Raw genomic sequence first — 22,728 nt, forward strand, 5'->3', positions numbered from 1 at the left:
CTGTATACTATCTAATCAAAACCATTATTATTCACTGTAATATCCATAAACTGTATACTATCTAGACTAACGTATTCACTAATATCCATAAACTGTATACTATCTAATCAAAACCATTATTATTCACTGTAATATCCATAAACTGTATACTATCTAGACTAACGTATTCACTGTAATATCCATAAACTGTATACTATCTAGACTAACGTATTCACTGTAATATCCATAAACTGTATACTATCTAGTCAATACCGTTACTATTCACTGTAATATCCATAATCTGTATACTATCTAGACTAACGTAGTCACTGTAATATCCATAAGCGGTATACTATCTAGACTAATGTATTCACTGTAATATCCATAACCTGTATACTATCTAGACTAACGTATTCACTGTAATATCCATAAGCGGTATACTATCTAGTCTAATGTATTCACTGTAATATCCTCTATCTTTCAGTCTATCGGGCATTTTTCAGTTCGGAGAGGCAGACAAAATGGACATTCACAGACAGGACAGCCACAACATCAATCACAACTTCCGTCATGGTCGTCAAACGTCAGTCCTGGGGCACGTGCGTAGGCTTCTCAGCGTCCAGGATCCCCCAGAGCTCGTCCCTCCTCGGCCCTCCTTCAAACGTCACAGCAGTGAGGCCTTCTTCCCCTTCAGACCTGACTCCCATGACTACCCTGGATCAGACGACCAGGCTCCCCCAGGACCTGATCACTCTCTGTTCCCCAGACCCAACCTCTTTAACTCCCATAACCCCCTCTCGCCCAACCACCCTCTGGATACGCTACGGGAGGTTAGTAGTACTCTTTCTTCCCTGAACACTGAGCCCGGTACGCCGTCCTTCACAGACCTGCCTCAGTGGGTGGTAAGTCCACCTGCTTTTTCTAATGATCATGGGGATAGTGGTTATGGGGGTGATGGAGGGACGTGTGGGGCATTATCTGGTGCTCCACAACCCCTGAATCATATAGACACCTTCACCCAACTGACAGGGCATGAGCAGGCCTCAAGTAAGCCTGGGACTCCAGTAGATCTGTCCCCCATTGTGGAGGCTCTGGCCCTGAACACGAATCAGGGCAACAGCTGTACCCAACCGAGGCCCAAGAAGTTGAGCTGGAACGTCCCCAAAGACTGGTGTAAGCCACAAAGACGTCAGCTGTCCTTCCAGTTCTCCAGACAGGGCTCAAAGAGCTCCCTGCACAGCCTGCCTAGTCCTAAAGGCCTAGGGAGGAGGAGAGGCCCAAACACTTCCACAGCCCTCCACTTTCCTGCTGAGCATGCCCAGTTCGAAGCACTGCAAGTCCCAGAGACAGACATTCTGGAGTCCAATGGTCATGAGAGTGACAAGAAGGACACCGATGACAGCCAAGAGAACAAGGACAAGTCACCATCGGAGAAGTCGTAATATTCTTCTGACATGCAGTACATATCAACCTGCTGTGCCATAATAGGAGTCATTTAACAGGATCTCTAAGGGTGTACCCAGCATTATTAATTGACACCCTAATAAACATAAAATGTTTGTTTTATAATAAAATATAATTTATAATAAAATATAATTTATTCAGTCATCGTTCAATGTTAATCATTGTACTCACTCACAAAATGATGCAACAAAAAAACACCTGATTGCATTAAAACAATTATTTATTAACTTTAGTAGAATGGAAATGCATGAATTATTCTCAAAAGATACCAGACAGACACTGATAATGCTCGACAGACAGACACTGATAATGCTGGACATACAGACACCGATAAAGCTAGACAGACATACACTGATAATGCTAGACAGACAGACACTGATAATGCTAGACAGACATACACTGATAATGCTAGACAGACAGACACGGATAATGCTAGACAGACATACACTGATAATGCTAGACAGACAGACACTGATAATGCTGGACAGACATACACTGATAATGCTAGACAGACACTGATAATGCTAGACAGACAGACACTGATCATTCTAGACAGACACTGATAATGCTGGACATACAGACACTGATAATGCTAGACAGACATACACCGATAATGCTAGAAAGACAGCCACTGGTCATGCTAGACAGACAGCCACTGATTATGCTGGACAGACAGACACTGATAATGCTGGACAGACAGACACCGATAAAGCTAGACAGACATACACTGATAATGCTAGACAGACAGACACTGATAAAGCTAGACAGACATACACGGATCATGCTAGACAGACATACACTGATAATGCTAGACAGACATACACTGATAATGCTGGACAGACAGACACTGATAATGCTAGACAGACACTGATAATGCTAGACAGACAGACACTGATCATTCTAGACAGACACTGATAATGCTGGACATACAGACACTGATAATGCTAGACAGACAGACACTGATAAAGCTAGACAGACATACACCGATAATGCTAGACAGACAGCCACTGGTCATGCTAGACAGACAGCCACTGATTATGCTGGACAGACAGACACCGATAAAGCTAGACAGACATACACTGATAATGCTAGACAGACAGACACTGATAAAGCTAGACAGACATACACGGATCATGCTAGACAGACATACACTGATAATGCTAGACAGACATACACTGATAATGCTGGACAGACAGACACTGATAATGCTAGACAGACACTGATAATGCTAGACAGACAGACACTGATCATTCTAGACAGACACTGATAATGCTGGACATACAGACACTGATAATGCTAGACAGACAGACACTGATAAAGCTAGACAGACATACACCGATAATGCTAGACAGACAGCCACTGGTCATGCTAGACAGACAGCCACTGATTATGCTGGACAGACAGACACTGATAATGCTGGACAGACTGACACCGATAATGCTTGACAGACAGACACCGATAATGCTAGACAGACAGTCACTGATAATGCTGGACATACAGACACTGATAATGCTAGACAGACAGACACTGATAATGCTGGACAGACTGACACCGATAATGCTTGACAGACAGACACCGATAATGCTAGACAGACAGTCACTGATAATGCTGGACAGACATACACTGATAATGCTAGACATACAGACACCGATAAAGCTAGACAGACACTGATAATGCTAGACAGACAGACACAGATAATGCTAGACAGACATACACTGATAATGCTAGACATACACTGATAATGCTAGACAGACAGACACAGATAATGCTAGACAGACATACACTGATAATGCTAGACAGACACTGATCATGCTAGACAGACATACACCGATAATGCTCGACAGACAGACACTGATAATGCTAGACATACACTGATAATGCTAGACAGACACTGATAATGCTAGACAGACAGACACTGATCATGCTAGACAGACACTGATCATGCTAGACAGACATACACTGATAATGCTAGACAGACACTGATCATGCTAGACAGACAGACACTGATAATGCTGGACAGACAGACACTGATCATGCTAGACAGACACTGATAATGCTAGACAGACAGACACTGATCATTCTAGACAGACACTGATAATGCTGGACAGACAGACACTGATAATGCTAGACAGACATACACTGATAATGCTAGACAGACACTGATAATGCTAGACAGACAGACACCGATAAAGCTAGACAGACAGACACCGATAATGCTGGACAGACATACACTGATAATGCTAGACATACACTGATAATGCTAGACAGACAGACACTGATCATGCTAGACATACACTGATAATGCTAGACAGACATACACTGATAATGCTAGACATACATACACTGATCATGCTAGACAGCCACTGATAATGCTAGACAGACAGACACTGATCATGCTAGACAGACACTGATAATGCTAGACAGACATACACTGATAATGCTAGACAGACAGACACTGATCATGCTAGACAGACACTGATCATGCTAGACAGACAGACACTGATAATTCTAGACAGACAGACACTGATCATGCTAGACAGACACTGATAATGCTAGACAGACAGACACTGATAATGCTAGACATACACTGATAATGCTAGACAGACACTGATCATGCTAGACATACACTGATAATGCTAGACAGACAGACACCGATCATGCTAGACAGACACCGATAATGCTAGACAGACAGTCACCGATAATGCTGGACAGACATACACTGATAATGCTGGACAGACAGACACTGATCATGCTAGACATACACTGATAATGCTGGACAGACAGCCTTTCAGCCTTTCCATGAAGCACTTCTGTCTCAGTGATGATGACAGGAGGTGAAGCATGGTGATTCCATGCATCGCTTCATCCACTCTTCTATCACTATCCTTCCTTCCTTCCTCACTTCATCCCTCCTTCTATCATCCATCTATCCATGCATCCATCCATCCATCTCTCCCTCTGTCCATTCCTCCATCCATCCATCACTCCCTACTTCCATCGCTCCATTTACCCTTCCCACCTTCCATCTACCTATCCATCTCTGCATCCAACGTTGTATAGCGTGTGTGTCTGGCCTTAGCGAAGCCCACCCTGTCCTGTCCCCGGTCATAGATGCTATAGTAATCAGAGAGGAACAGGTCCCCTAGGATCCACAGAGGATCCGTCGTGGAGGGCAGATCCTCCCCCTGGAACCCACTGAAACAGATCTCATGATCACCCATCATCTCCTGAAGAGAGGGAAGGAGGGGGGAGGGAGGGGGGAGGGAGAGAAGGAGGGAGAAGGAGTGAGAAGGAGGGAGAGGAGGAGGGAGGAGGAGAGAGAAGGAGGGAGAAGGAGAGAGAAGGAAAGAGAAGAAGAGAAGAGTGAGTGAGAAGGAGAGAGAAGGAGAGAAAAGGAGGGAGAAGTAGAGAGAAGGAGAGAGAAGGAAAGAGAGAAGGAGGGAGTGAGAAGGAGATAGAAGGAGAGAGAAGGAGAGGAGGGAGAGAAGGAGGGGGGAGAGAGAAGGAGGGAGAGAAGGAGGGAGAAGGAGAGAGAAGGAGAGGAGGGAGAGAAGGAGGGGGGAGAGAGAAGGAGGGAGAGAAGGAGGGAGAAGGAGAGAGAAGGAGAGGAGGGAGAGAAGGAGGGGGGAGAGAGAAGGAGGGAGAGAAGGAGAGAGAAGGAGAGAGGAGGGAGAGAGAAGGAGGGAGTGAGAAGGAGAGAGAAGAAGAGAAGGAGGGAGAGAGAAGGAGGGAGAAGGAGAGAGGAGAGAGAAGGAGGGTAAAGGAGGGAGAGAGAAGGAGGGAGAAGTAGAGAGAAGGAGAGAGAAGGATGGTAAAGGAGGGAGAGAGAAGGAGGGAGAAGTAGAGAGAAGGAGAGAGGAGAGAGAAGGAGGGTAAAGGAGGGAGAGAGGGAGAGAAGGAGAGAGAAGTAGAGAGAAGGAGGGTAAAGGAGGGAGAGAGAAGGAGGGTAAAGGAGGGAGAGAGAAGGAGGGAGAAGGAGAGAGAAGGAGAGAGGAGAGAGAAGGAGGGTAAAGGAGGGAGAGAGAAGGAGGGAGAAGGAGAGAGAAGGAGAGAGGAGAGAGAAGGAGGGTAAAGGAGGGAGAGAGAAGGAGGGTAAAGGAGGGAGAGAGAAGGAGGGAGAAGGAGAGAGAAGGAGAGAGGAGAGAGAAGGAAGGTAAAGGAGGGAGAGAGAAGGAGGGAGAAGTAGAGAGAAGGAGAGAGGAGAGAGAAGGAAGGTAAAGGAGGGAGGGAGAAGGAGAGAGAAGGAGAGAGGAGAGAGAAGGAAGGTAAAGGAGGGAGAGAGGGAGTGTGTTAGAAATATGACAACAATCATAACAACCACTCATCAAATTCCGTATGTTTTTTGGGCCTCCCGGGTGGCGCAGTGGTCTAGGGCACTGCATCGCAGTGCTAACTGCGCCACCAGAGTCTCTGGGTTCGCGCCCAGGCTCTGTCGCAGCCGGCCGCGACCGGGAGGTCCGTGGGGCGGTGCACAATTGGCATAGCGTCGTCCGGGTTAGGGAGGGTTTGGCCGGTAGGGATATCCTTGTCTCATCGCGCTCCAGCGACTCCTGTGGCGGGCCGGGCGCAGTGCGCGCTAACCAAGGGGGCCAGGTACACGGTGTGTTGGGTTGTGCTTCGGAGGACGCATGGCTTTCGACCTTCGTCTCTCCCGAGCCCGTACGGGAGTTGTAGCGATGAGACAAGATAGTAATTACTAGCGATTGGATACCACGAAAATTGGGGAGAAAATGGGATAAAATTTAAAAAAAAATAATAATAATAATAACAACAAAAAAAAAAAATCCGTATGTTTTTTGACACAGGTCTACCGTAGGACACAAAAAATGTATTTCTATCATTTATACTAAAATGATTATCACACACAAGTTAAAGTATATACTGTAATAGTATGTATGCCGAAATCTGGAAATATCTCACTTGTCATGTTCATTCACTGTATGTTGGACCAGTACCCACCCTTCTGACGTAGGACTCAGCAGTGAGCACGTAATCCACCCCGTTGAGCATGATGGTCACCTGGGGCAGGCTGGAGAGCCGGGCGCAGTCAATCAGGTACTGCAACACATTTTCCTCATTGAAAAGCATTGAAGAGAATTGGAATTTCAGTGTACTTCCTGAATCAACCGGAATTTAAATGGAATTGAGCCTCGTGCAGCCCCTGTAACTCTACAGAGACCGGCATGGAATGGGCACACTTCTCCAATGGAGGTGGGGGTAGCCCCTATCAGTAGTAGTAGTAGCAGCAGTAGTAATAGAAGTAGTAGTAGTACTAGAAGTAGTAGTAGTAGTTGTAGAAGTAGTAGTAGTAGCAGTAGTAGCAGCAGTATTAGTAGAAGTAGTAGTAGTACTAGAAGTAGTAGTAGTAGTAGTTGTAGAAGTAGTAGTAGTAGTAGTAGTAGCAGCAGTAGTAGTAGAAGTAGTAGTAGTACTAGAAGTAGTAGTAGTAGTTGTAGAAGTAGTAGTAGTAGCAGCAGTAGTAGTAGAAGTAGTAGTAGAAGTAGTAGTAGTACTAGAAGCAGTAGTAGTAGTTGTAGAAGTAGTAGTAGTAGCAGTAGTAGTAGAAGTAGTAGTAGAAGTAGTAGTAGTACTAGAAGTAGTAGTAGTAGCAGTAGTAGCAGCAGTAGTAGTAGAAGTAGTAGTAGTTGTAGAAGTAGTAGTAGTAGTTGTAGAACCGGAATTTCTACACTTCCGGGTTGGAGCGAGTAGTCGCATTTCGCTTCGCTCCACAGGTAGTATTACATTTCATTTCATTTCATTACAGTACAACGGTTTGATTTGTTTGATCTTAGCACTTTTTTTCTTAGCTAGCTACATAGCCGTCTTTGTATCAAAGATAATTGTGTAGTTTAGATTATTATCGAATTATCGAATCTTCTAACGTTGTCAACACTGCTAGCTAGCCAGCTAGCCAACTTCTACCGAATCATTACAACGGAACGATTTGATTAGTGTAGTGTTAGCTAGCTACATAGTTGTCTTTGCATCTAAGATAATTGTGTAGTTTAGAGTAATTATCTAGCCAGTTATCGAAGTTACCTAGCCAGCTCCACTTTCAAACAAAGTCAGCTAGCCAGCTATTTTCGCCGTCCTAACGTTGTCAACACTGCTAGCTAGCCAGCTAGCCAACTTCTACCGAAACAGTACAACGGAACGATTTGATTAGTGTAGTGTTAGCTAGCTACATAGTTGTCTTTGCTGTCTTTGTATCTAAGATAATTGTGTAGTTTAGAGTAATTATCTAGCCAGTTATCGAGGTTACCTAGCCAGCTCCACTTTCAAACAAAGTCAGCTAGCCAGCTATTTTCGCCGTCCTAACGTTGTCAACACTGCTAGCTAGCCAGCTAGCCAACTTCTACCGAAACAGTACAACGGAACGATTTGATTAGTGTAGTGTTAGCTAGCTACATAGTTGTCTTTGCTGTCCTTGTATCTAAGATAATTGTGTAGCTTAGAGTAATTATCTAGCCAGTTATCGAGGTTACCTAGCCAGTTATCGAGGCTACCTAGCCAGCAACACTTTCAAACAAAGTCAACAACGCAGCCACTGCTAGCTAGCCTACTTCACCAGCCAGCAGTACTGCATCATTTTAATCATTTTAGTCAATAAGATTTTTGCAACGTAAGCTTAACTTTCTGAACATTCGAGACGTGTAGTCCACTTGTCATTCCAATCTCCTTTGCATTAGCGTAGCCTCTTCTGTAGCCTGTCAACTATGTGTCTGTCTATCCCTGTTCTCTCCTCTCTGCACAGACCATACAAACGCTTCACACCGCGTGGCCGCTGCCACCCTAACCTGGTGGTCCCAGCGCGCACGACCCACGTGGAGTTCCAGGTCTCCGGCAGCCTCTGGAACTGCCGATCTGCGGCCAACAAGGCAGAGTTCATCCCAGCCTATGCTTCCCTCCAGTCCCTCGACTTCTTGGCACTGACGGAAACATGGATTACCACAGATAACACTGCTACTCCTACTGCTCTCTCCTCGTCTGCCCACGTGTTCTCGCACACCCCGAGAGCTTCTGGTCAGCGGGGTGGTGGCACTGGGATCCTCATCTCTCCCAAGTGGACATTCTCTCTTTCTCCCCTGACCCATCTGTCTATCGCCTCCTTTGAATTCCATGCTGTCACAGTTACCAGCCCTTTCAAGCTTAACATCCTTATCATTTATCGCCCTCCAGGTTCCCTTGGAGAGTTCATCAATGAGCTTGACGCCTTGATAAGTTCCTTCCCTGAGGATGGCTCACCTCTCACAGTTCTGGGTGACTTTAACCTCCCCACGTCTACCTTTGACTCATTCCTCTCTGCCTCCCTCTTTCCACTCCTCTCCTCTTTTGACCTCACCCTCTCACCTTCCCCCCCTACTCACAAGGCAGGCAATACGCTTGACCTCATCTTTACTAGATGCTGTTCTTCCACTAATCTCATTGCAACTCCCCTCCAAGTCTCCGACCACTACCTTGTATCCTTTTCCCTCTCGCTCTCATCCAACACTTCCCACACTGCCCCTACTCGGATGGTATCGCGCCGTCCCAACCTTCGCTCTCTCTCCCCCGCTACTCTCTCCTCTTCCATCCTATCATCTCTTCCCTCTGCTCAAACCTTCTCCAACCTATCTCCTGATTCTGCCTCCTCAACCCTCCTCTCCTCCCTTTCTGCATCCTTTGACTCTCTATGTCCCCTATCCTCCAGGCCGGCTCGGTCCTCCCCTCCTGCTCCGTGGCTCGACGACTCATTGCGAGCTCACAGAACAGGGCTCCGGGCAGCCGAGCGGAAATGGAGGAGAACTCGCCTCCCTGCGGACCTGGCATCCTTTCACTCCCTCCTCTCTACATTTTCCTCTTCTGTCTCTGCTGCTAAAGCCACTTTCTACCACTCTAAATTCCAAGCATCTGCCTCTAACCCTAGGAAGCTCTTTGCCACCTTCTCCTCCCTCCTGAATCCTCCTCCCCCCCCCCCTCCTCCCTCTCTGCGGATGACTTCGTCAACCATTTTGAAAAGAAGGTTGACGACATCCGATCCTCGTTTGCTAAGTCAAACGACACCGCTGGTTCTGCTCACACTGCCCTACCCTGTGCTTTGACCTCTTTCTCCCCTCTCTCCCCAGATGAAATCTCGCGTCTTGTGACGGCCGGCCGCCCAACAACCTGCCCGCTTGACCCTATCCCCTCCTCTCTTCTCCAGACCATTTCTGGAGACCTTCTCCCTTACCTCACCTCGCTCATCAACTCATCCTTGACCGCTGGCTACGTCCCTTCCGTCTTCAAGAGAGCGAGAGTTGCACCCCTTCTGAAAAAACCTACACTCGATCCTTCCGATGTCAACAACTACAGACCAGTATCCCTTCTTTCTTTTCTCTCCAAAACTCTTGAACGTGCCGTCCTTGGCCAGCTCTCCTGCTATCTCTCTCAGAATGACCTTCTTGATCCAAATCAGTCAGGTTTCAAGACTAGTCATTCAACTGAGACTGCTCTTCTCTGTGTCACGGAGGCGCTCCGCACTGCTAAAGCTAACTCTCTCTCCTCTGCTCTCATCCTTCTAGACCTATCGGCTGCCTTTTATACTGTGAACCATCAGATCCTCCTCTCCACCCTCTCCGAGTTGGGCATCTCCGGCGCGGCCCACGCTTGGATTGCGTCTTACCTGACAGGTCGCTCCTACCAGGTGGCGTGGCGAGAATCTGTCTCCTCACCACGTGCTCTCACCACTGGTGTCCCCCAGGGCTCTGTTCTAGGCCCTCTCCTATTCTCGCTATACACCAAGTCACTTGGCTCTGTCATAACCTCACATGGTCTCTCCTATCATTGCTATGCAGACGACACACAATTAATCTTCTCCTTTCCCCCTTCTGATAACCAGGTGGCGAATCGCATCTCTGCATGTCTGGCAGACATATCAGTGTGGATGACGGATCACCACCTCAAGCTGAACCTCGGCAAGACGGAGCTGCTCTTCCTCCCGGGGAAGGACTGCCCGTTCCATGATCTCGCCATCACGGTTGACAACTCCATTGTGTCCTCCTCCCAGAGCGCTAAGAACCTTGGCGTGATCCTGGACAACACCCTGTCGTTCTCAACTAACATCAAGGCGGTGGCCCGTTCCTGTAGGTTCATGCTCTACAACATTCGCAGAGTACGACCCTGCCTCACACAGGAAGCGGCGCAGGTCCTAATCCAGGCACTTGTCATCTCCCGTCTGGATTACTGCAACTCGCTGTTGGCTGGGCTCCCTGCCTGTGCCATTAAACCCCTACAACTCATCCAGAACGCCGCAGCCCGTCTGGTGTTCAACCTTCCCAAGTTCTCTCACGTCACCCCGCTCCTCCGCTCTCTCCACTGGCTTCCAGTTGAAGCTCGCATCCGCTACAAGACCATGGTGCTTGCCTACGGAGCTGTGAGGGGAACGGCACCTCCGTACCTTCAGGCTCTGATCAGGCCCTACACCCAAACAAGGGCACTGCGTTCATCCACCTCTGGCCTGCTCGCCTCCCTACCTCTGAAGAAGTACAGTTCCCGCTCAGCCCAGTCAAAACTGTTCGCTGCTCTGGCACCCCAATGGTGGAACAAACTCCCTCACGACGCCAGGTCAGCGAAGTCAATCACCACCTTCCGGAGACACCTGAAACCCCACCTCTTTAAGGAATACCTAGGATAGGATAAAGTAATCCTTCTAACCCCCCCCCCCCCCCCCCCCCACCCTTAAAAGAGTTAGATGCACTATTGTAAAGTGGCTGTTCCACTGGATATCATAAGGTGAATGCACCAATTTGTAAGTCGCTCTGGATAAGAGCGACTTACAAATTGACTTAAATGCTAAATGACTTAAATGTAAATGTAAATGTAGAAGTAGTAGTAGTAGTAGCTGTAGCAGCAGTAGTAGAAGTAGTAGTAGTACTAGAAGTAGTAGTAGTAGTTGTAGAAGTAGTAGTAGCAGCAGTAGTAGTAGTAGTAGTAGTAGTAGTAGTAGTAGTAGTAGTTGTAGAAGTAGTAGTAGTAGCAGTAGTAGCAGCAGTAGTAGTAGAAGTAGTAGTAGTAGTAGTATAAGTAGTAGCAGCAGTAGTAGTAGTAGCAGTAGTAGTAGTAGCAATTGTAGCAGTAGTAGTAGTAGTAGTAGTAGCAGTAGTAGCAGCAGAAGTAGTAGTAGCAGTAGTAGAAGTAGTAGTAGTAGTAGTAGATGTAGCAGAAGCAGTAGTAGTAGTAGCAGCAGTAGTAGCAGGATTAGTAGTAGTAGTAGCAGCAGCAGTAGTAGCAGGATTAGTAGTAGTAGTAGCAGTAGTAGCAGTAGTAGTAGTAGTAGTAGTAGCAGAAGTAGTAGTAGTAGTAGTAGTAGCAGCAGCAGTAGTAGTAGTAGTGGTAGTAGTAGTAGTAGTAGCAGTAGCAGTAGTAGTGGTAGTAGTAGTAGTAGCAGCAGTAGTAGTAATAGTAGTAGTAGTAGTAGAGGCAGCAGCAGTAGTAGTAGTAGAAGCAGGAGCAGTAGTAGTAATAGTAGTAGTAGTAGCAGCAGCAGTAGTACTAGTAGTAGTAGTAGCAGTAGTAGTAGTATCATCAATAGTCGTAGCAGCAGTAGTAGTAGTAGTAGTAGTAGCAATAATAGTAGTAGCAGTAGTAGTATTAGTAGTAGTAGCTGTAATAGTAGTAGTAGCTGTAATAGTAGTAGTAGTCGTAGTAGTGGTAGTGGTAGTAGTAGCAGTAGTAGTAGTAGTAGTAGTAGTAGTAGTAGTAGCAGAAGTAGTGGTAGTAGTAGTAGTAGCAGCAGCAATAGTAGTAGTAGTACTAGTAGTAGTAGTAGTATTAGTAGCAGAAGTAGTAGTAGTAGTAGTAGTAGTAGTAGTAGTAGTAGTAGTAGTAGCAGCAGCAGCAGCAGTAGTAGTAGCAGCAGCAGTAGTAGTAGCAGCAGCAGTAGTAGTAGCAGTAGCTGTAATAGTAGTAGTAGTAGCTGTAATAGTAGTAGTAGTAGCAGTAGCAGTAGCAGCAGTAGTAGAGGTAGTAGTAGTAGTAGCAGCAGCAGTAGTAGTAGTAGTAGTAATAGTAGTATTAGTAGTAGTAGCAGTAATAGTAGTAGTAGTAGCAGTAATAGTAGTAGTAGTAGTAGTAGTAGTATGGTAGTAGTAGTAGCAATAGTAGTAGTAGTAGTAGCAATAGTAGTAGTAGTAGTAGTAGTAGCAATAGTAGTAGTAGTAGTAGCAATAGTAGTAGTAGTAGTAGTAGTAGTAGCAGTAGTATTAGCAGTAGTAATAGTAGTTGTTACGTGGCTCCTGCCACGCCTACTTCTCATCCTGGACCTCCCTAAACCTGCCACCACTCCCCAGTGCTCTCTCCCTCTCTCTCTGTGTGTATTTGATTGTGTGAGTGGAGACAGGTGTGCTGGAAGCAGAGCAGATTCCCACCAGCTGCAACCTGTTCCATAATCAAGAACCCTACAAATACTCAGCCCTGCCACTTCCACGCTGCCAGTCAGCGTGGAAGTCAGTCTGCATTTCAAGCTGTTTGTTCCTGCATAGATTTTGTTATCATGTTTTCCCATGTTTTCCCACACACGCTGCTTTTTCTCTCCACTACAGTCCCGTCTGGGTTTGGCCAGAGGGTTTGGCCAGGGTATGCCATCATTGTAAAATAAGAATTTGTTCTCGACTGACTTGCCTAGTAAAATAAAAGGAGTTGTTAGTATATAACGTGGTCTTACCTCTCCAATGGAGGTGGGGGTAGCTCCTATCAGCTGTTGTAGAGCGAGGATGTCACGGGTGGGGCCGATGATGAGAGACGTGCCTGTATCAATGATGGCCTGACAGCCATGGGGACAGAAAGTCAAGGCTCCCTGGACCTGGATACTGCAGTGGAAGAGGTGGAGCAAAACATGTGTTCACAACTATCGGGAGATGACCTTTTTGAAGAATTCAATCTATTATTTGGCTGCCATTTTGGTTTACTGTGATACAGCAACAAGATGGGACTAAAGGGACTTTTCTGACCAGCATCCCATTGACTTCCTGACTAGCCAAAACCTAAAACCTGCCCTAACCTTAACCTTAACCAAACCCTGACCCTAATCTTCTTTTAACCAATTCTGAAATGTAATATTGGTTTGTACGTCACCGACGTCCCCCTTAGTTTTCCCCACAGCATCACAATTGAAATCAGGGACAATTCCACCATTTCCCCACTAGATGACCGGACAGCAAAATATTCTCCTTTTTCTCAGTCATATGAAATTATCAAACAGCTGCCTCACTCTTGTAGGCAGCCCTACTACTAACTGTGGATATGTCCCCCGGTTTGACAGAGGGACAACATGATATGAGTTATCCTGATTCTGACCCAGTTTGACAGAGGGACAACATGATATGAGTTATCCTAGTTCTGACCCAGTTTGACCGAGGGACAACATGATATGAGTTATCCTGGTTCTGACCCAGTTTGACCGAGGGACAACATGATATGAGTTATCCTGGTTCTGACCCAGTTTGACCGAGGGACAACATGATATGAGTTATCCTGGTTCTGACCCAGTTTGACAGAGGGACAATATGATATGAGTTATCCTAGTTCTGACCCAGTTTGACAGAGGGACAACATGATATGAGTTATCCTAGTTCTGACCCAGTTTGACAGAGGGACAACATGATATGAGTTATCCTAGTTCTGACCCAGTTTGACAGAGGGACAACATGATATGAGTTATCCTGGTTCTGACCCAGTTTGACAGAGGGACAACATGATATGAGTTATCCTAGTTCTGACCCAGTTTGACAGAGGGACAACATGATATGAGTTATCCTGGTTCTGACCCAGTTTGACAGAGGGACAACATGATATGAGTTATACTGGTTCTGACCCAGTTTGACCAAAGGACAACCTGATATGAGTTATCCTGGTTCTGACCCAGTTTGACAGAGGGACAACATGATCTGAGTTATCGTAGTTCTGACCTGGACATCTTGATCTGCCAGTAGCTCTTCAGGGTAACAGGGTTCCAGTTGATGGGTCCACTGTAGAGCGCCTCGTCCATCCCTCCTAGCAGCAACTCTCCCCCTGGGTCTCTTGGCATCTTACTCCTGGAGGCAGAAGCAATCAAATTACGATGGGTAAATGGATCAATTCTGCTCCTCTAGGTCAGTAGGGGAGAGTGGGATAAGTCGAGACAAAGAGGTACGTTGAGACACACTTGTTTCTAGGAAACCATAGACAAAATGTATAATTTGACCAAATATTTACAAAGGAGGCCTAAATTTCACAGAGTCTGTGAAGGAAGATGCCACAATGAAAAAGTGGCAAGTTAGGTCCAAAAAACTGTTCTCACAAAGTTATTGTAGTAGAGGTTTCATGGTGCTTGTTTCCAAACCAAAGTAGATCATTTTACGATTGTTCTATACATTAGTTGAGGTCTCCAAAAGCTGCAATATGAGGTCCTAAACCTGGCATGAAAGTGCATCCTTGTAGCTGTGTGGGCTAATATAGTCAAAAGGTTTGCCTTGAGGTAAATTGAGCCAATGGGCATGGGGTAAGTTGAGCCAATACCCATGGGGTAAGTTGAGCCAATACCCATGGGGTAAGTTGAGCCAATGGCCATGGGGTAAGTTGAGCCAATACCCATGGGGTAAGTTGAGCCAATGGCCATGGGGTAAGTTGAGCCAATACCCATGGGGTAAGTTGAGCCAATGGCCATGGGGTAAGTTGAGCCAATGGGCATGGGGTAAGTTGAGCCAATACCCATGGGGTAAGTTGAGCCAATACCCATGGGGTAAGTTGAGCCAATGGCCATGGGGTAAGTTGAGCCAATGGCCATGGGGTAAGTTGAGCCAATGGGCATGGGGTAAGTTGAGCCAATGGCCATGGGGTAAGTTGAGCCAATACCCATGGGGTAAGTTGAGCCAATACCCATGGGGTAAGTTGAGCCAATGGGCATGGGGTAAGTTGAGCCAATACCCATGGGGTAAGTTGAGCCAATACCCATGGGGTAAGTTGAGCCAATACCCATGGGGTAAGTTGAGCCAATGGCCATGGGGTAAGTTGAGCCAATACCCATGGGGTAAGTTGAGCCAATGGCCATGGGGTAAGTTGAGCCAATACCCATGGGGTAAGTTGAGCCAATACCCATGGGGTAAGTTGAGCCAATGGCCATGGGGTAAGTTGAGCCAATGGGCATGGGGTAAGTTGAGCCAATGGCCATGAGGTAAGTTGAGCCAATACCCATGGGGTAAGTTGAGCCAATACCCATGGGGTAAGTTGAGCCAATGGCCATGGGGTAAGTTGAGCCAATGGGCATGGGGTAAGTTGAGCCAATACCCATGGGGTAAGTTGAGCCAATGGGCATGGGGTAAGTTGAGCCAATGGCCATGGGGTAAATTGAGCCAATACCCATGGGGTAAGTTGAGCCAATGGCCATGGGGTAAGTTGAGCCAATGGCCATGGGGTAAGTTGAGCCAATGGCAAGTTGAGCAGGCGTAATACAAGGCATTATAACCGGTTTATGAGGTAACAACAGAGCCTGGCCTGTGTTAAAATTACAAAGTGTTTGTTCGGTGTTAAGCCTGTGTTAAAAGATGCTTAAAATTATTAAAAGACACAAAAAAAGTGATTGTCTTGAATTGTGTTTGGCAAATAAAGTAAGACATTATTTAAAATATTTAATTCAATAGAGAAATTCGGCTTTATTTATTTATTTATTTTTTCCTTTATTTAACTAGGCAAGTCAGTTAAGAACTAATTCTTATTTTCAATGACGGCCTAGGAACAGTGGATTAACTGCCTTGTTCAGGGGCAGAACGACAGATTTTTACCTTGTCTGCTCGGGGATTCGATCCAACGCTCTAACCACTAGGCTACCTGCCGCCCCACCCTGTCCCGCGACAGGTAGCCTAGTGGTTAAGCGTGTTGGCTTGAATCCCTGAGTCGACTAGGTGAAACATGTGTTGATGTGCCTTTGAGCAAGGCCCTTAACCCTAATTACATTTACATTTAAGTCATTTAGCAGACGCTCTTATCCAGAGCGACTTACAAGTACATACATTCATACTTTTTTTTTTTTGTACTGGCCCCCCGTGGGAATTAATTGGCCCCCCGTAATTGCTCCTGTAACTCACTCTGGATTAGAGTGTCTGTTTAATGACTGGATTAGAGTGTCTGTTTAATGACTGGATTAGAGTGACTGTTTAAATGGCTCACTTACCCCACTCTTTTCTCAATTTACCCCACTCTTTTCTCAATTTACCCCACTCTCATCTCAATTTACCCCACTCTTTTCTCAATTTACCCCACTCTTTTCTCAATTTACCCCACTCTCATCTCAACTTACCCCACTCTTTTCTCAATTTACCCCACTCTCATCTCAACTTACCCCACTCTTTTCTCAATTTACCCCACTCTCACCTCAATTTACCCCACTCTTTTCTCAATTTACCCCACTCTCACCTCAACTTACCCCACTCTCACCTCAACTTACCCCACTCTCAACTTACCCCACTCTCAACTTACCCCACTCTCATCTCAACTTACCCCACTCTCATCTCAACTTACCCCACTCTCATCTCAACTTACCCCACTCTCACCTCAACTTACCCCACTCTCACCTCAATTTACCCCACTCTCATCTCAATTTACCCCACTCTCATCTCAACTTACCCCACTCTCTCACCTCAATTTACCCCACTCTCTCACCTCAACTTACCCCACTCTCACCTCAATTTACCCCACTCTCATCTCACCCCACTCATCTCAACTTACCCCACTCTCATCTCAACTTACCTCACTCTCACCTCAATTTACCCCACTCTCACCTCAACTTGCCCCACTCTCACCTCAACTTACCCCACTCTCCCCGACCATTATCAACTTACCCCACTCTCCCCGACCATTATCAAGTTTTAGCCTACAGTAACATGTAGGTCTGTGTGCCTGGGTAGTGTCCTTTACCATCATCATCAATAACATCATCATGATGGGTAGACAGACAGATATACTCTGTGGTCCTGGGTAGTGTATTTACCATCATCATCCTCATCATCAATAACATCATCATGATGGGTAGACAGACAGATATACTCTGTGGCCCTGGGTAGTGTCCTTTACCATCATCATCAATAACAACATCATGATGGGTAGACAGACAGATATACTCTGTGGTCCTGGGTAGTGTATTTACCACCATCATCATCATCCTCATCATCATCAATAACAACATCATGATGGGTAGACAGACATATATACTCTGTGGTCCTGGGTAGTGTATATGTGTTCTGTACCTACTTGCTGAGGTAGAAGGAGAAGATGGGTTGGTCCACAGACTTCTGGTTCATGATGCTGTCGAAAACGGGTGTCCCCAGTTCCTCAGCCAGGGAGGGGTACCCCAAACCCAGCACCCCGTCAAACTTAGCCATGACGAAGACAAAACCTGGCTCGTACACCGACTCTCCAAACTCCTGGTTCTGCACCGTCATCTTGCCTATCTGGACAACCACAGGGACGTGTCAGGTGTATGAATTACTGTGTATATGCAAAGGCCTTTCAGGAATCTTACATGTCATCCCACACCTGGTTCACTTGTTAACGTTGCATTGTACATGTGTTGCTGTAATACTAGTAAACGACTCAAACCTTTCAAAACATTTACACCTTTAAACAAACACAAAGCAACAGTAAACAATGTCGTCCCCCACAAATGATGCAGCCCCCCCCCCCTCTATGGCAAGACCCATCATTCACCCAAATGATGCAGCCCCCCCCCCCCCCCCCCTCTATGGCAAGACCCATCATTCACCCAAATGATGCAGCCCACCCCCCTCTATGGCAAGACCCATCATTCACCCAAATGATGCAGCCCACCCCCCTCTATGACAAGACCCATCATTCACCCAAGTTTAGTTAAAATAGTGCCAGTGCTATCAAAGACATCGCATATGAGACTAATGTATGATGGGAGACAGATCCACAGTCATCTCCCCGATTTCATTGTGGGGGACAATGATATACACCATCTAATGAAATCATATGTGTTTAATATAACATATTAGACCATCCCCACTAGAAGCTGAGCTGACAGAAACTACACTCCAATTCATTTGGGAACGTGGGCAGTACAGGGATAGAGGTTAGGAATATTGTGTTACCTTGAGGACTTCCCTGCCCATGATGCCCAGCATGTGTCCCTTGCCATAGTGGATGCCAAACATCCTGCCGTCGTGGTTGAACGTACTGGACTCAAAGGCCTTGAACTTGCGGTGCATGCCTGGAGAGAGAGAGAGGGAGAGGGAGAGGGAGGGAGAGAGAGGAAGAGACGGAGGGATAGAGGGAGGAAGGGAGTGGGAGGGAGGGAGGGAGGGATAGAGGGAGGAAGGGCGTAGGAGGGAAGGAGGGAGGGAGAGAGAGGGAGAGACAGAGGGAGGAAGGGAGGGGGAGGGAGAGAGAGAGGGAGAGAGGGAGGGAGAGAGAGGGAGAGACAGAGGGATAGAGGGAGGAAGGGAGTGATAGAGGGAGGACGGGAGTAGGAGGGAGGGAGGGAGAGAAAGAGGGAGGAAGGGAGTAGGAGGGAGGGAGGGAGACAGAGAGAGAGACAGAGGGAGGAAGGGAGTAGGAGGGAGGGAGGGAGAGAGAGAGAGAGACAGAGGGAGGGAGGGAGTGGGAAGGAGGGAGAGAGGGAGGAACACAGTGACCTATAGAGGCTAGTCTGCTCTCGTCTGTGTCACACAGTCAGCAGATAAACACTGACTCTAGATAAACAGGAATACATTAGTCTGTTTGGAACAGATTCTAAAAAGATAGTACGGAGAAAAACAGATTGGATTAAGCACAGAAATATAAATGTCCGTTTACCCGTAAGTACATGTCACATGACCATAATACATCTTGCTCTTTGGTACCATTCGGATAAACATGATTGTTGTAAAATTGTTATTTTGTCCCCTAGGTGTCGGTTCTGTTAATCCCTAGCTGTGTTCTGAAGTCTCACCACAGGCCTCTGAGACGCAGTAAGAGGATGGGACCCACAGGTCAGACGATCCTGTATCAAACACTACGGTGAAGTTCTGGTCCGGGGTACCCAGGCTGATCAGTCCATAGTACTGGGCCTGGACAATCACACACAGGGAATACAATGACATGTGTCCATTCATGTATTCTGAAATCTATACAGTGTGTTGATCAACTCTTCAGAAATGTACAGGTCTGACCTCAACACAGTGACTATATAAAAGTACAACAGGTGTTTTGATGTTTTTCAATATACTGAACTGATGACTGTTTTCTTCTTCTCTCCATATAATACACCAGATACCACAGCCCTTGGTAGGGAACCAGCAGTTATTACAGTTCAATACAGTTATTCACTTCCATTCAGTCCCACTTACATCCATGAAGTTGTAGAGCCTCTCGCTGCTCTTACCCAGCCTGAGAGAGGGGATGCCAGGGGGGTAACACTGGGCGTACCTCCGGTTGAACATATCAGGCTGGTGGTCCCTCATGAAGTCCTCCAGACGATTAGAGGCTCTCAGCTGAGTACGCACAGAGAGCATCCGACGCAGGGGGATCCTGGGCCGAACACACTCAGGTTGGTGGCCATACAGAGGTAGTTTAGATACAGTACACTTGTAGATGCTTCAATAAGGACCAGAAAGTAACTTTTTCATCCACCAGCAAGTCAGACTTTAAGCTGCTGAAGGTAATGCGTCGCCTATTGAAAGCCTCCTTCATTCCTCACTTACTTCTTATAATGATTCTAATCAGGGTCGGGACGGATTATATATTTTTTGGGGGTTGGGGGCCCCTGGGAACGTGCCCGTTCTGTAATCCGACCCTGATTCTCACGCATTACCAAAAATATTCAAGTAGGGAAAAAACATTTTCAAGTATCTTGAAAGTTTTTCAAACAAAGGCCAAATGTGAACGATCTGTCAGTTCTTACCTGATCAGCCCATGTGCAGTCCAGGAACAGCAGATCAGGGTCCACACAGCCCACCTCATCCTGACTGGTAGTGTCTGTCAGTGGCAGCTGCAGACCAGACGCTCACTGAACACAGGCTGTAGATACAACAGACTGACTGGTAGTGTCGGTCAGTGGCTGCTGCAGACCAGACGCTCACTGAACACAGGCTGTAGATACAACAGACTGGCTGTCATTCAGCACTGAAGAGGAAAGGTAGGAGGTGAAAATGGGTGGATCTCATTTCCTTGAGTCCTCACGCCCTCTCTTCATGCCTCCTCTGAATTCTCATTCAATGGGTTTGGAGGAGGTGACAAGTCAGAAAAATGCAATTGATATTCTCCAATGGACTTCTGATGCCAGTAAAACCAGCCCTAACACAGCATATCTCTTCAGGGGAAATGACAGTAAAACTATGAGGATCTATATAACGTTTGATTGATGCCTTCTTGAACGCTTTCAAGTGGATATTGCACTTCCTTGATTCTGGATATTTGAGATTGCTGGATTCCCAATATACATAGAACACCCCCCATATTAGTCTAAACATCTATCCGGATACTTTTACCAGACTCTGAGGTTGAGGTGACCGAGGCCTGCTAATGGTGTTCACGTTAGGTAAATACCCGTGTTTACTAGAGATAACAGTCAATCAGGTGATAACACAAAAGCAGCTTGGGTAGTACAATGTGCACAGATGGGATTTAGATGTCAAAGTCAAAAGCATGAGTTTTCTTGTTATTGTGTTATGTTAAAAATAGAGTCATATTCTTAACGTTATATATAGTACATCTATATCCTTAATTTGTTATAGTACATTTGGGCTTCCGGGTGGCACAGCGGTCCAAGTGCATCTCAGTGCAACAGGTGTCACTACAGTCTCTGGTTCGTATCCAGGCTGTATCACATCTGGCCGTGATTGGGAGTCCCATAGGGCCAGCGTCGTCCAGGTTTGGCCGCAATTGTAAATAACAGTTCTTAACTGACTTACCTTGTTAAATAAAAAATAAATCTATATCCTTAATATGTTACAGTACATCAATACAATTAATATGTTATAGTATATCAATATTCTTCATATGTTATAGTAGTACATCAATATGTTATAGTAGTACATCAATATGTTATAGTAGTACATCAATATGTTATAGTAGTACATCAATATGTTATAGTACATCAATGTTATAATAGTACATCAATATGTTATAGTAGTACATCAATATGTTATAGTAGTACATCAATATGTTATAGTAGTACATCAATATGTTATAGTAGTACATCAATATGTTATAGTAGTACATCAATATGTTATAATAGTACATCAATATGTTATAGTAGTACATCAATATGTTATAGTACTACATCAATATGTTATAGTACATCTATAGCCTTCATATGAATGTTAAAGTACAGTCTTCTGAATACACATTTCAAACTAAAAGGTTCTCAAGGCAGAAAACATTCCAGACATGGATTCAGAGTGAGTTTTTATTTATTATTATTTCAGTAAACAAACATGTCCATACAGCCATCTGCATGAGATATCAAGTGCGTTGACAGTCTAGCCTCTACAGTGGTTCATAACACAGCACTGACAGTCTAGCCTCTGCAGTGGTCGGTAACACGGTGTTACAACCCCACAGTCTAAAGGAGCATTTAGACTAACCAAAAGAGACTGAAGCTTTGATTTGTGGGACAACGGTCCAGAACACATCAGGACTTTTATTTCAAAGTGACGTATGGTACACAGCCTCAGACAGGAGTATCATAAATACAGGCTTTTCTGTTCCCCTTCCCCTACCAGCAACTCCTGTTACCCCTCTCTCCTCTTCATCCTCTTCCTCCTGGTGGTATTAACAGGGGTGATGGTCTGGTACTCGCTTCCTGCAAGGGGAAAGAGGGAGGAATCAGTGAAAAGGAGAATTCCTACGTTTTCCATGAATGAAAACAACCTACTCACCATTTCAGAGCGGACGGCCTACTGCGTTCTCTAGTCATGTGGTGGACTGTCTAGTGCAAAGCAGATTGGGATAACAAGGATTCTCTACTCTAGTCATGTGGTGGACTGTCTAGTGCCTAGTGCAAAGCAGATTGGGATAACAAGGATTCTCTACTCTAGTCATGTGGTGGACTGTCTAGTGCAAAGCAGATTGGGATAACAAGGATTCTCTACTCTAGTCATGTGGTGGACTGTCTAGTGCAAAGCAGATTGGGATAACAAGGATTCTCTACTCTAGTCATGTGGTGGACTGTCTAGTGCAAAGCAGATTGGGATAACAAGGATTCTCTACTCTAGTCATGTGGTGGACTGTCTAGTGTCTAGTGCAAAGCAGATTGGGATAACAAGGATTCTCTACTCTAGTCATGTGGTGGACTGT

General features: G+C 45.9%; 1 protein-coding gene across 1 annotated transcript; it reads right to left on the reverse strand.

Moving 5' to 3' along the window:
* Positions 1–1,261: 1,261 nt before the first annotated feature.
* Positions 1,262–22,348, reverse strand: nots (nothepsin). Its single transcript, XM_038978049.1, has 10 exons — positions 22,333–22,348; positions 22,168–22,234; positions 19,779–19,959; positions 19,382–19,499; positions 18,543–18,661; positions 17,683–17,882; positions 14,367–14,492; positions 13,124–13,268; positions 6,403–6,501; positions 1,262–4,670 (listed from the first exon to the last, which is right to left on the reverse strand). Exons 1-10 carry the CDS (start codon positions 22,346–22,348, stop codon positions 4,470–4,472), a joined length of 1,272 nt encoding a protein of 423 aa, XP_038833977.1. The 3' UTR covers positions 1,262–4,469.
* Between the last annotated feature and the right edge of the window lie 380 nt (positions 22,349–22,728).

The sequence above is a fragment of the Salvelinus namaycush genome, chromosome 38 (genome assembly GCF_016432855.1).
Source record: "Salvelinus namaycush isolate Seneca chromosome 38, SaNama_1.0, whole genome shotgun sequence".
Classification (NCBI taxonomy): Eukaryota; Metazoa; Chordata; class Actinopteri; order Salmoniformes; family Salmonidae; genus Salvelinus; species Salvelinus namaycush.

What these genes read in the sequence shown, in the direction of transcription:
- nots (XM_038978049.1), bottom strand. An exon ending in GGCTCTACAACTTCATGGAT is followed by an intron (nt 19,500 to 19,778) that starts GTAAGTGGGACT and finishes GTGATTGTCCAG; the next exon opens with GCCCAGTACTATGGACTGAT. An exon ending in CCCCCACCTCCATTGGAGAG is followed by an intron (nt 6,502 to 13,123) that starts GTAAGACCACGT and finishes AATGTGTTGCAG; the next exon opens with TACCTGATTGACTGCGCCCG.